The sequence below is a fragment of the Sander lucioperca genome, chromosome 12, assembly GCF_008315115.2.
Source record: "Sander lucioperca isolate FBNREF2018 chromosome 12, SLUC_FBN_1.2, whole genome shotgun sequence".
Lineage (NCBI taxonomy): Eukaryota > Metazoa > Chordata > Actinopteri > Perciformes > Percidae > Sander > Sander lucioperca.
Window position 1 is genome coordinate 25890674 of NC_050184.1, and position 13370 is coordinate 25904043.

Below are 13370 nucleotides of genomic sequence, written 5' to 3' on the forward strand. Positions count from 1 at the left end.
AAAAGATCATGACCAAAATCAAAAACAAAAATCACCCCAAGAAAGCAAAATAACATAGAGACAAATGGACAAACACATTTGAAAGACCTTATATAACGTAACATACCATGTATAAAAAAATCCAAAGTCATTTTATATTTATATATATATATATATTTTAAATCTGGTCCCCAAGGAGGAGGGAGGTAAATAAATTAAGAAGTCATTCGGGAGATGAAATAATGCTCTGACAATGAGTTTACACACGCACTTACAAATCAAGGGATTTTACACTGCAAAGCTGGATTTACTTGCAGATTGTTTGTAAAAGTAAGGCTTTCTCCTCTAGCATATTTTTGAACCAACAGTGGCATATTCAAAGTATATTAATGCTACATGATGCTGCAACTGTAACTTATTAGTTCAGTTCTGGTTGGACTTGATTTGACTGAAGTGTGTACATGTATATGTACAAAATATCAGGTTTCTGTGGCCCAAATCTAGCTATGTGTCACCAGGTTTCTCTTAAGGCCTAAGGAATGGCTTTCTTGTTTACAAAATCTGAAAGCTGACAATAATCTGGATTCTTAAGTGTCTCTATCTCTATTTAATAGAGACACTGTCAGTTGTGCATTCTATTGCCCATTTCTGCTCCCTTCCACTGTCTCCTCTCTGTTGTGTCTGGCTGATGTGCAGTCAAATCCTCTTTTATCTTTCACATGACTAATACATTTGTGTCTAGCTAAGGGGAGCAATGGCTGTATTTGTCCCCTTTAAAATAAACCCACTGCCATAAACGGCCAACCACAGTACAGTAGCCTGTTCAACTTGATGTGAACTGCAGAAGATGCCCTGTGGCTCTTCCAGAGCTGTACTCTGACCCTGCATTGACAACTTGTCTCACAACTAACACTCAGTCCCGGGAGAAAAGGAGGGGAGGATAGACAGACAAAGAGAGGGAAGAATAAAAAATATTCATGATGTAGGATTTAAATAATCAAGGACTAATCTAGCAAGGGAGACACAATCCAAAAAATAATGCACAGCCTCTGTGAATATGCACTCAGCATAATTAAAGATCACAGGGGAGTAGCACTGCTGCCCACCACCATCACCAAAACAGCCATCTGTTTGTAGCTTTATTAGAGTCAGTCCACAAAGAATGTAATCTGGAGTGAATGCAACCTGTTAAGCTTTTAGAGGATTATCAATTATTTATTTTGGTTTTTTTAGGTGTTCTCTTTGCTCAGTTCATTGACAATGGTATGCAAGCCCCTTAAACAAAGACAATATAAAGTGAGTGTTTATCAGTGTTTGTTCTTCTCCCTCTGCTTGTCCTGTTTTTACTCTCCTCTTCTTCTTTCTTTCTCTCCCCTCAGCGGCGTCCAGCTTCAGTTTTTGCCGTGCCTCCCTGGAGCACACGGTGTCTGCTGAGGAGCTGAGCTACCAGCTGCCGCGTCGCGCCGGAGGCAGCAACCTGACCTGGCACGATGGCCGTGGCCAGAGGACAGCACACACACGCACTGTCAAATTACTGCAGCAGCCCGGCACCGAGGGCATCCAGGTATAAAGACGCCCACACAAACAAACCAAAAGCAGTGTGGAGGAGTGTTTTCACTGCATGTGTGTGACTTTCAAATGTATTTTTGCTTACAAAGACAGATTACAGATTGCTAGAATAAGTCATAAAGGCAGGAAGGGACAGCTCAGAATGGGCAGGTTGGACCAACCTTTCTCTCTGGAAAGAGAAATAAAACCTCTGAGGCCTGAGCCATACTTGGTTTCACTAGTGAAGCAATCTGCTGTGAAGTGCTTTGATTTGCTGATTTTAGGTTTTTCAAAAGGAATAAGTTCAAGGCACTGGGCAATCACAGCAGTTTAGGAAAAGAAAAAATGCATTTTGTCACAATTTAAAATCTAAAAAGGAAGATTTCTAGCCTGGGAACCAGACAAATCTATGAGTTTATGTTTAATTTGCTCCGGCAGATGCGATTGGTCCCCTTCTCGTTCAGACAGATTTCCAGCCGGCCAGGCCCTGGTGGGGCAAATCACAACTGTTTATCTCATATGGGGACAACCTGCGGTGCCTTCGTGCTTTATGCAAAATATGTGATTACCCCCTTTTTGTCTCACACACCCTCGCACAGGGGACACTTATCGAGCATAAACCTTAATCTTAATAAATAGGAGTGCCGTTGAGGCATTTTCGGAAAAAAAACAAGATGGCTGCACATAATGTGGAACTCTGTTGAAGTACTATTTAAAAATTCTGATGGCAAAAACAGCAACACTCGTACACAGACATATTGATGCTACACCATGACAGCTCATCTCTGCACGCTGTAGTTTACAGTTACTATAGCTGTTGATAATGCGATAATGCTTGGAAATCGCAAATGAAATAAAAAAGGCTCCAACTCACATTTGTGATTTGGTCTGGTGATGTCAGGCCAGAAGATCATAAGAGTTTCCACTTTTGTAGTAGCTTGGGTTCACTTCAGCCAATTCCACATATAGATATAGTCTTTTTAGTGGTTTATTGTTGTCATCGCAGTGTATAATTAAAAGAAAAAAACAAATTGGTGAAATGTATTAAAAGCTGTCTTATCACAGAGTACTAGATGAGCCATTAAATGTTTTCACATGCCTGTTAAAAAATATATGATAAAATAAAATTTAAATTATTTTTATTTCAATTATTGCTGTTGTTGTAACATAAGTCATGATTAATATTATGGTTCACTTGAATGATGTATTGAATTACATCACAGTGGTAGATGAAATATTTCAAAAGTAGAACTTTTTTAAGTAGCTTATTTAAGAAAACATTATTTCCCATGAGGGGAGCTTTGCCGTAATTTAGTATCGTCTTGTGTGTATTAACTGGTAGCTCATTTTCAAAGCAGTCTCTCTAACTATATAAGAGAAAGAGTGCTGTAATGAAGCTGCCCTGACTTGGGTGGATAAAAAGCTATACGTTCACTGTGACAGATAATCTGTTAGCAGACAACAGAGAGCATTAGTGCATCAGCGTCAGTGCTGCATCTCTAGCTTTCAAATCTCAGTAGTACCAGGAAGTCTAATTGTTTTATCTTGTACATGATGTTGGCTGGTCTCACCTTAGCCGGTGCTGGATACCACCAAAGAGAAACTGGTTATGTAACGTAGGAGTGCTACGAGAACTGTTACCTCACTGCTTGTGATGTAACAGTGCTTGTACAAGGGAGCACATACTGCATAGAAAATGGACTCAGAAATATACAGGTAATACTGTCTGACCCATGTGTCTAAAAGAACTCATTTATTCCACAGCAACAGCTTTAACAGAACTGACTGGTATAAACACCGGATATGAAAGTCTTTTCAGTGCTGAATGGCTGGTGAGGAATGTCTGCTTGGTGGCTTAATGTCTCAGCAGTATAATGTAAGCACAGCACCCAGAGCATAATTTGCTTTCACACATTGCTCTTGTGCAAAATGAAATCCCATCTGTGCAGCACCAGAGAGAGGCAAAACAAAGAAAAAAAAATCTATTTTAGGGCATTCTGCCTGTGTTTGACCTAAAACAGCACATGACACAACAGCCTCCTTCCTGGCTCCTACTGCTCACATGAAAGAGGGCAGAAAGTCCAGTGGAGGTCATTTGTTTAGTGTTCCCACTGCTTTCAAGAAAGTTTGCTACTGTGAGGCTGTAAGATGTACAAATGCACTGCAAGATTGCTCAATAATTCATAAAAGAGTGCCCCCTCAGCTATAACAGCTATAAAAGGCTTAATAAAAGACAAGTGGGAAGCTGTTTCCATGTGATTACACAGAGACTGGGTAATTACCTCTATACCATGAGAAGTAAGGCTTATCATTTCCTTGTGGCAACAAGCCTCTTTATGCATTATTCAACAACTGGGGGAGCAGTCCAGCTCTCTCTGATGTCTCTGTGTGTCTCTTGCATCCAGCAAAATTGGCAGTGTCCATTTGTGCACCTCTAGCTTAATAACATGTGTTCATGGGTCTGCACGTGTGTGTGTGCGAGTTGTGTGGATAGGCGACCGTGCTACCAGTTCTCTCAAGAGTGATGATTAGATTATTCTCCATTACACTGGCTGTGCACACATCAGCTGTAATGAGGGAGCCAGTTAATTGAAACACAGCTCAGCTTTTGTATACTATAAGGTGGGACCTGGGGAATCTTCCTCATCTGTTTAACAAAGCTAATATAACACATTATGTACTCCTATGCAAACTCCTGTACGTACACATGTCACACACACACACACACACACACACACACACATACACACACGTCACACACCACACACACGCACACACAGATATGTTGATGCAGACCAGGAAAGACAAGAAATAGTAAAAGCAGAAAGGACAGACATCTTAGCTATATATTGCTGTTCATGCATGCACAAACATGGCTGTCATTACCAAAGATGCTCCCAGCTCGTTTTTTTGCAGTACTGACCAAGTAGGCAGATGTACCTGTTTCCAAAGTACATGCAACAATATGTGTTTTTGTCTTATTCACAATGGAATATTCAGCATTTATCATTTGAAACAAGAAAGAAAAAATACAACGGTGAGATAATTCTATTTATTCCCTATGTGATCGCTTTTTTTTTAGTAATTTTCAGCAGGTGGACCTCTATGCAGACCTCTCCACTAATAGGATATTTCCAAATAATGACTCAATGTGTACTTGGCACACTGTCTGTGGCATCCTTGAATTGGCTGTTGTTTGGGTAGCCAGATGGGGTGAGGGGAGGGGTTTGTGGGTGGCTCATTTTACTGTCTGACACACAGCTTGTGGTTTAACCTTTAAATGACACTGGGGAATAGGTGGAATAACAGAGACACAATTTAGGAAATATCAGCAGCCACTGTGCCTTCTTATATCCGAACTAAGCCTGTTGCAGGAAGTGAGGCCCTTATTCACTAATTTGCATGGCTGCGTGGGCGAAGGAAAAAGACCAGTCTGTGATTATTTTTCCTTTCTCATTACAGAACACAGTGGCTGACCTTCACAAAACTGTGAACTACTGGAGAGAAAACACAAATACACAGATCTCTTACTTTGCCTACTTCTTCTTAGATTTTTAGGCTGGTGATCTCTAGTTGAGCTCATTATTTTAGCCATAAACTGGATTAATATATGGAATCCACCATTAGTTACTGTTGTTATGATTGTCTTGCTTTGTTAATCCGCTGACTTTTCCTGTAGCGCCACCATGAAGTTGACATTTAAGGTTTTCAGTGAAATGTCTCAACAGCTAGTCTATTGGATAGATTGCCATGAAATTTGGGTCAGCCAATCCATGTCCCCCTCAGGAGGAATTCTAATCACTTTTATGATCCCCTAACTTTTCATGTCATCATCAGGTCAAAAGAACAATTTGTCCAATACTTTGGTTTAGGACCAAACACCTCCAAAGTAATGTTGTTCACCTTCCTCTGTCATTTGTGTTTAGTGCTAGCAAATGTTACTTACACGATAGTGAGCATGGTAAACATTATATCTGCTTAACATCCTGCATAAACCTGACTATCTGTAAGCCTAACCTGCAAGTAATTTTATATGCCTAAATTTGACCAAACTTAAACCATACAGGTGGCAGATCATACAACCCTCACATGAATTGTTTTTGAAACTAAGTTACTTGCTTTTTGTCATCCTAATGTGCCAGCAACACTTTATGGAAGCATTACCTTGGTGGCTAATGGCTGTGTTGGAGTATGATGCAGCGAAGAACAGAGGTTTGAAAGACACAGTAGAGAGACACAGAGAGAAAAATAAGAGAGTTGCTGGGCAGTGAGGCAGAAATGCTTTAGCCTGTATTGTCCTTGTCCTTCCACTCAGTGATGTGTTGCTCTGTCTGAGACGCATGTTTGACTCATGCTAAATAGAGAGCTTTGTGAAAATCCCATCTGGCCCTTTGTCCTCCCACTGAGAGCCCGCTCACATTCGCATGAGTGCAAGACATTTACAAACTGCAAGTCCCGAGGACAACCAAAGGCAGAGCTGTGCGGAGCTAATGAAAGCTGACAGTTAACACACTCGCACACACTCTCATGCACACTCAGAAAAGCTTGCACATAAACATTTTCAGAATCACAGTGACACACTTAAACACACATATGCACAAGGCTAGTCTGAGCAGTGGGAGACACAGAGGTGCTAAATGATGCAACAGAAACTGCCAGGGACAAAGGGGAGGATTCAGTGTTACTGAATGAAGGATGAGATGAAATGAAAAGTGGGGGAGAGAGGTGAGAAGGAGACATGAAGAATCATGTGTCAGGATCTGTCAGGGTCTCTGGGACTGGGGAGAAATATCTGATTCTATAACGACAGCCCAGCAAGACATAGAGCGGTACTGTAGATGGGGAGATAGAAAGAGAATTGTTAGGTTAGACAGCAGAGCATACAGAGAAGATAGAGAAGGAGTGTTTAGTAACCTGTGGAAAAAAGAAGTGACAGCGAGAAAAGATGCAGAGCAGAGAGGGAAAGGCAGATGTGGACTACAGTACATGATGTGCAGATTATAAAACATAGATTCACTTACTCAAATACACACACACACACACACACACACTGCTAATTGGCATAGCATCATTGATCAGTCTCAGGCAGGGTGTGGACGTGCAGAGACAGAGGTAGTCATCGGAAGAAAGGCGTTATCGGTCACAACGAGTGAATCTTAAGGATTCCCCACGCTCCCCTGACTTTCTTTTAATCTCCAATTCAGTTACACTGAGAGTCAGAGCATGCACAAAGAATCACAAACACACACACACACACACACACACACACACACACACACACACACATACACAGAAACACAGGCACATAATTGGGCAAAAAACTGCTCCTTGCACAAACGTCAAGCCAGAAGAAAGATCGAAGGGAGGAAACAAGAGAGAGGGAGGACAGGGAGGGAGGGTGTCAGGCAGGCAAAGGATACAATTTATGAGGAGCAGGTAGAGAGGGGGGTAAGAGACAATAGAACAACCCACGCAGAGAAGGACAAATAAGCTGTTTGAGGATACAAACACAGTGATCAATGAGTAGAGAGAGTATGTGGATGAGGAAGGGAACAAGGATCTGAGGAATCAGGAATACGGGTAGGCGATATCACAGACCAAACTCATCTTGTTGAATATATTGAGAGCATTAAAATAGCTCATTATATCATAAAATTAGTTCATTTGAATTTATAATGTATCAGGTGTCTTTCAATTTCCCTTAAGATGAATATGCCAATTTGGGTCAATAAGAATGTTATATGACAAGATTGATACCGTTGTCATATCTGTACACTATATGAAGCTACAGCCAGCAGCCAATTAGCTCATAGCTGAGCATAAAGAGCAGGAAACAGCCAGCCTGGTTGTGGCCACAAGGTATGTGTTTTAATGGGGATAGGGCTATTTCTTGGCCAGATGCAGAGACTTCCTGTTGGTTGCCTGATAGTGAAGTCTTTTTTTTTTGTACAGAATAAACAAATAATGAATGAGCTTTAGAGGTGTTGGTAGGCATATTGTATTCTGACAGACCAGGCTAGCTGTTTCCCCCTGTTTCCAGTCTTTTTGCTAAGCTAAGCTAACTGGCTACACAGTAGCTTCATATGCACTACTGTACATACTGGTATCAATCTTCTCTTGTGAATAGCAGATTTCCCTAAATGTTGAACCAAATTGAACTAACAGTTACAAACATTTGACGTTGGCTTACTGTCCCAGCCATTTTGGTGCTGACTACATCATATCACAGCATATCTATTACCTTGCCCCTATTTCTCTCCTTCCTCTCTGTCCTCCATCTCTCATTAGACTTCCGCTCTATATACAGCCTTCACTTTGCCTAAATATGCACACCCTCCCATCCCGCTCCATCTCTCCCCCTCCTCTCCTGTACATAATGAATGAGGGAGCTCCTCCCGCTGGACAGAAGTAGGTCTCGGGAGGAGTGGGGGAGGTAGTAAAGGGTGAGAGGGGATGACACAGAACTGGCCAGAAGAGATACAGTCTGATGGATGGCCGAAGTGTGGTGGAAGGAAAGCGAGGGAGGAAGAAGAGAAGGAGGGATGATGGGGAGCTATCATTCCATTTCCCTTCTGTCTGGCTTCTTGATGATGAAGGCCATTACTCACGCAAAGAGTACCCACTTCCCTGCACACTGGGCTCTTTCTTTTAGTTGTTCTGTGTTCACTCTCCCTATCTGCCTGTCATCTGTCTTTTTCTTCTTTGTAGTTTTTCATGACATAAACAGTACAGTTAAATAAGTGTCAACAAATGTGAATAATGATATATTCAATAATCAATCATTGCAACTGATACACAAAGATCTTTATCTGTTTCCCAGATTTGTTATGGGTACTAAATTATGCCACAGTGAATATAAACTACTTTATTTTATTTCTTCTGTGATGATGCAATGCAATGGAGTTCAGTCACTATTAAAGATAAGTTATTACAGATTGGGTGGGTCATCTTTTGGGAAGCATATATACACTATTAAAATGTATTTTCTCATAGGTCCCTGGATTATAATGAATCTGCCTCCTGAATCTTTAACTGCACTATATGTGATAGTGTTGAGTTATTGAATGCTTTAATGTTATGGGTTGTGGAGGCAACTGGGAAATCTGTGAAACTTACATTGGCAGCGTCACGTAGGCAGCACAGTTGTTAATTGACACCCGTAGCACAGACCGAACGTGCTATGCAGATAATAGAAGTAGTCATGGTAGTATTGACTATGGTAAAACTACGGAAAAGTACAGTGGCTTATCCTGAAATATTGACAAGCATCAACTCTGGATGACGCGCATCATGACGCCACCGGTGTGTGTTGTCTATCACTGTGTATCCTGTTGACATATATCCAGTCACATAATTTGAACACAATTTTCTTTCTTTTGTTATGAAACTTCAATCAAACACTTTTAGTCTCTGCTTCTATGCTTTAGACATGGCCTATCATGTTTTGTATTTCTGTTTTATATGTATGTATATTTCTTGTTAAACTACATAAAAAACAAGAGAAGCACAAACTAAAGTACCCTTACCTTTATCACCAACACCCACAGTTCTAACATATTACCTGGACCCTTTTAAAATCTCTTGGGAACAACATCCCCAGTCAAGCGGCTGCTGGCTGTAGCGGCATATTTACCGTACAAACATGAGAGTGGTATCGATCTTCTCATCTAACTTTCGGCAAGTAAAGGAAGTAAGTATTTCCCAAAATGTCAAACTATCACTTTAAGAAGATTAATACAGAAACAATATTTGAAAGTGAGATGGCCTTTAGGTCACTTGCAGTCCATTTTAACTTGCTGTGTCCAGCTCGAAATGCTGTAAACTCAGCACTCAAATTAACTTCCCCCTGTGAAGACTGCCCTCCAGGTCACAGGATTATGACCTTTCTGATTGGTCCTTAGAGTGCAAACAGCAGGCCTTGTTGCCTTTGACTTGATCTTGACAAAAATATATTTGTCTTGTTAAATTGGCCATACTTAATGATTATCCAGGCATTTGCAGGCCCCGCTCTCTCCAATATTTACTCAACTATGTCAATGTGAGGATCGTAGAAATGACATGGACTAAATCAGCATGCTCCCCCCCCGCCTCTAGTCCACACTCAATCATCCACAAGAGAGAGCATTTCCACACCTCTCCCAACTCAATCTCAATTAATGATGGGGGGCAAGCAGTACATTTGGGTTATTAAAATGGCTTCAGCACTCCATTGAGTCGGGTTAGAAGTATGTGTGTAATTAGAAAACAAGCAAACACACTGGAGCAGAGAAATTGAGTTGTTTTCAATTAAGGCCTACAAAGCAGAACACAGCTTAGCTGCTGGACCAGCCAGAACTTGATAGGGCTGATTGGTGACAGGAAGAGATCTCATTACAACAGCAGGCAAAGATGTAAATATGAAACCTGTGTCTATCACTTATTGTGATGTGAAGGTGTTCTGGGAGCTGGTCTTTGTGTCATTAACAAGAAAGTGGCAGGAACATTGGATATTTAGCAACAAGAGTGTGTGCAAGTTTCATTTGTGTGTATGACATTTCAGCATACATAATCCTATTAAATGCGGTCAGTTATGGAGTGGAACATTTGGCAGCAGTTCTGCGTTTTTCTGTTGAAAATCAGCCAAAGCCTTTGTTGTGGAGTTGGCACAGTCAGAGCATGAATGAATGGATTAGATATGAGACTAGGTCACACAAGAGAGAGAGAGAGAGAGAGAGAGAGCTGAGGGGACAAGGAGTGTGTTTCCTGCCTATACTGGTTGTGACTTTATTAATGTCCATATTAATTCCCTGTACATGACACACAAAGAAAAGCCTGACATCTTTTTGGAGGCAGAGGAAGGTGTGTGAAGACGGAAAGAGAGAGAGAGAGCAAAATGGAGCATGAGAGGAATAAAAAAAGATTAACATGACAGAATCACACTAATGCGGCATTGGCCGTATAATGAAGGTGGGGCTGTCAGAAAAAATTACCTGCGAAAAACGACCACAACAGCCTCAGTACTGATGCTGATACAAATAATATATAGAATGTAATTACTGTATCAAGATATGTTGTTGGCAGAGGGGCAAAGTGCCACATTGAATGACAGAATTGGAATAATGTAATGTGTGAGAAAATATGGTGATAGCAGATTTACATTTGTCTCTCTATATTAGAGATGAAAGGTGAAAAAACAGAGTGCTCCTTTTAATCAAAAGAACATCTGTTTGCCCTTCTATGCCTACAAGCTTTTACAATTTATGTACGCTGTTAATTTGGGTTACATTTGAGCTCATGTGCTTTTGAGCATGCGAAGGGAAGACTAACCATTTCAAACTTTTAAGGGTCATAACTGATCATTAGTGCTTGAATCAGTCAATCAGTAACTAATCATAAGCTAACCATTCGTTACTCATTCATTTAACAGTAGCTATCAGTCTGTTTACCAGTAACTAATCATTAGTGTTTGAATCACAGTCAATCAGTAACTAATCATTAACTAACCGTTCGGCACTCATTCATTCCTCATTCGTTCCTCAGTAACTACCTACATTTTTGTGTACCTTATTGTAAAGTGTTACCCTTTTAAGTGTTTATAGTTAACGTTATAACGATATAACACTGCAGGCTGCACAATATAAACCCTTAATAAGCTGCTTTCCATTCCATTCATACGCAATCTGCGCACTTCCTATGTGTGAATTACTAGAAGGGATTTTGTTGCAAACTGTATTAGCACACATCATCCCAGCTAATTTCACATTAATTAGAAAATCCAGTATGTTGCATATTTAAGTAAGATAGAGCAATTACAAGGTGATTACCTAAAAGAAAATAACAACAATAAAAATGTTCCAACTTGCGTCACATTGTACTTCAGGAAATTAAAACACAAATACACCTACTGACTCTGTCTCTTGCTAATACTGTGTGTACACACACATACACACACACACACACGCTACAGTACAGTGCATCAGATAATAGAAAGTTTTCTGCTTCTCGTGTGTTTCAGTTGCGTCCGGGCGAAGCCTTCACTGTGTATCACACCAGTCCTACTCTGTCCAGTCTTTCCAAACCTGTGGTGCTGTGGACTCAGCAGGATGTCTGCAAGTGGCTTAAGAAACACTGTCCTCACAACTACCTGACCTACGTAGAGGCCTTCTCCCATCACGCCATCACAGGTACTGTACAACACATGAAGATGCATGCACACAAAGCATCGTTGAAACCATATGTGTCTGATTGTGATTCTTTTGTTGTAATGATTAATTATTACTAATTTTAATCTTTGCAACTATATTAATAGTGCAGAAACAATAAATATTACCTAGGAGTGCTCTTGTAGATGTTTTTGCTTGACGGTGATATCTCCAAAACCTTGTCCATTGACCTATGCTCCTTTTAATAAGCACAGTAGCGATGCTTCTGTAAGACATTGCAAACCAAATGCCATAAAAGGTTTACCAAATGTCACACAAGTTTTATTTTTCAGGTTTGTGGTTCCAAAGCTTAGCTTTTTCAACCGGAAACAGGTTCACACCCAAATCTCTCCAAAGGAGATTTAAAAGGCACTCGTGTGAGGTAACGAAAGGAGTACAGCCTATTTTTGGAGAAGAAAGGGAAAGCCGCAGAAAAAATGGTGGGTTGTCGTGTTTCGAGTTCAAAAAACACCCTGCCCCATACACACACACGTGTATTTGTTAACAAGCCCACACAAATGTATGCAAGTGCATATAGACACAAAACCAATATACACACGAGCAGGTACATACAAATGTGTACACAAACACACACAAATACACATTAATTCACACACACTGACAGACCAGACGGTTGAGCAGTTTCTTTTTTAGCGTCTCACAGAGAACAGATTGCCGTTCTGCGCCGTAGGGTCAGCCACCACTCGCTTACATTTGCATGCACACACACATACACACACACACACACACACACACACACACACACACATAAACACACAAACACACACACTGCCAAATACATACACACTGGCTTCAGGGTTAACAATGCGGCTACCGTCATAGTTACAGCAGCTCTGATCTGATCATATTATTTATGTATTCTCAAACCGAGAGAGGGCGAGAGAGAGACAGAGGCTTACTGTAGATCCAATTATACGTTCTGCATTCACTTGCTGATGTCCAGCTGGATTTCATTTTGCCTGGGTTTTTAGCTCCTGTGTTTTCTTGTGCAAATGTTGGGTGAATATGTCTTTTTGTTGTTCATGCATATGGACAGGATCAAAGAATCGCATCAATAAACAGAAGGATGTTGGATCTCACCAACAGCCGAGAAATGGATTCTGTGTCTGTATCATCTTAGTTCAGTGACCTAAAAGTAATTGTATGTCTCTCAGTCTCTCAGTAAGGGCACCATTACAGTGGAACAAACTGCCTGAGGAGATCAGTGTAGCTTCCTCAGTGTCTCTGAAGCTTTTATATTTAATATGTGTAAAGATTCATGCTATCATTTTTTGTTGTACCATTATTCATTTTATCAAGCTTTTATTGTTTTATTGTTGTCTGTTTTTATTACTAATATTGTTGGTAGTAGTAGTAGACAAGATTTAGATACAGTAGTTCAGTTGGGTGCTGGTCAAAAGCATGACATAGGCTGTCAGACTATGTGTGCAATGTGATTATAATTCTGTTACAACACACAGTAATGTATGTGGAGCTTGTGATGAATTGAGTTCCCTATATCACACCAGTGATTACTTTTTCTATACAAGCAAGTTTGATGAAGCAAACTGGAAACAAGTTGCCTGCTTACCCACTTGCAGAAAATGTTTGAATAAAGAAGTTTGAGGTTGAATTTGTTTTGGTTTCATGGCAAACCCCTTC

The 13370-nt window shown here is 40.5% G+C and overlaps 1 protein-coding gene across 5 annotated transcripts in view; it reads left to right on the top strand.

Annotated features, from left to right (window-relative positions):
- The window catches only part of samd10b (sterile alpha motif domain containing 10b), a 44707-nt gene that overhangs the window by 18793 nt on the left and 12544 nt on the right, over window positions 1-13370 (top strand). For all 5 annotated transcript variants that reach the window (XR_004899055.1, XM_031316759.2, XM_031316758.2 and 2 more), the window contains exons 2-3: window positions 1359-1543; window positions 11522-11690. Coding sequence is in view for 4 of the 5 variants with exons in the window: in XM_031316759.2 (XP_031172619.1) it covers window positions 1359-1543; window positions 11522-11690 (354 nt within the window). In the remaining variant the exon portion in view is untranslated. The remainder of the gene's footprint in view (window positions 1-1358; window positions 1544-11521; window positions 11691-13370) is intronic.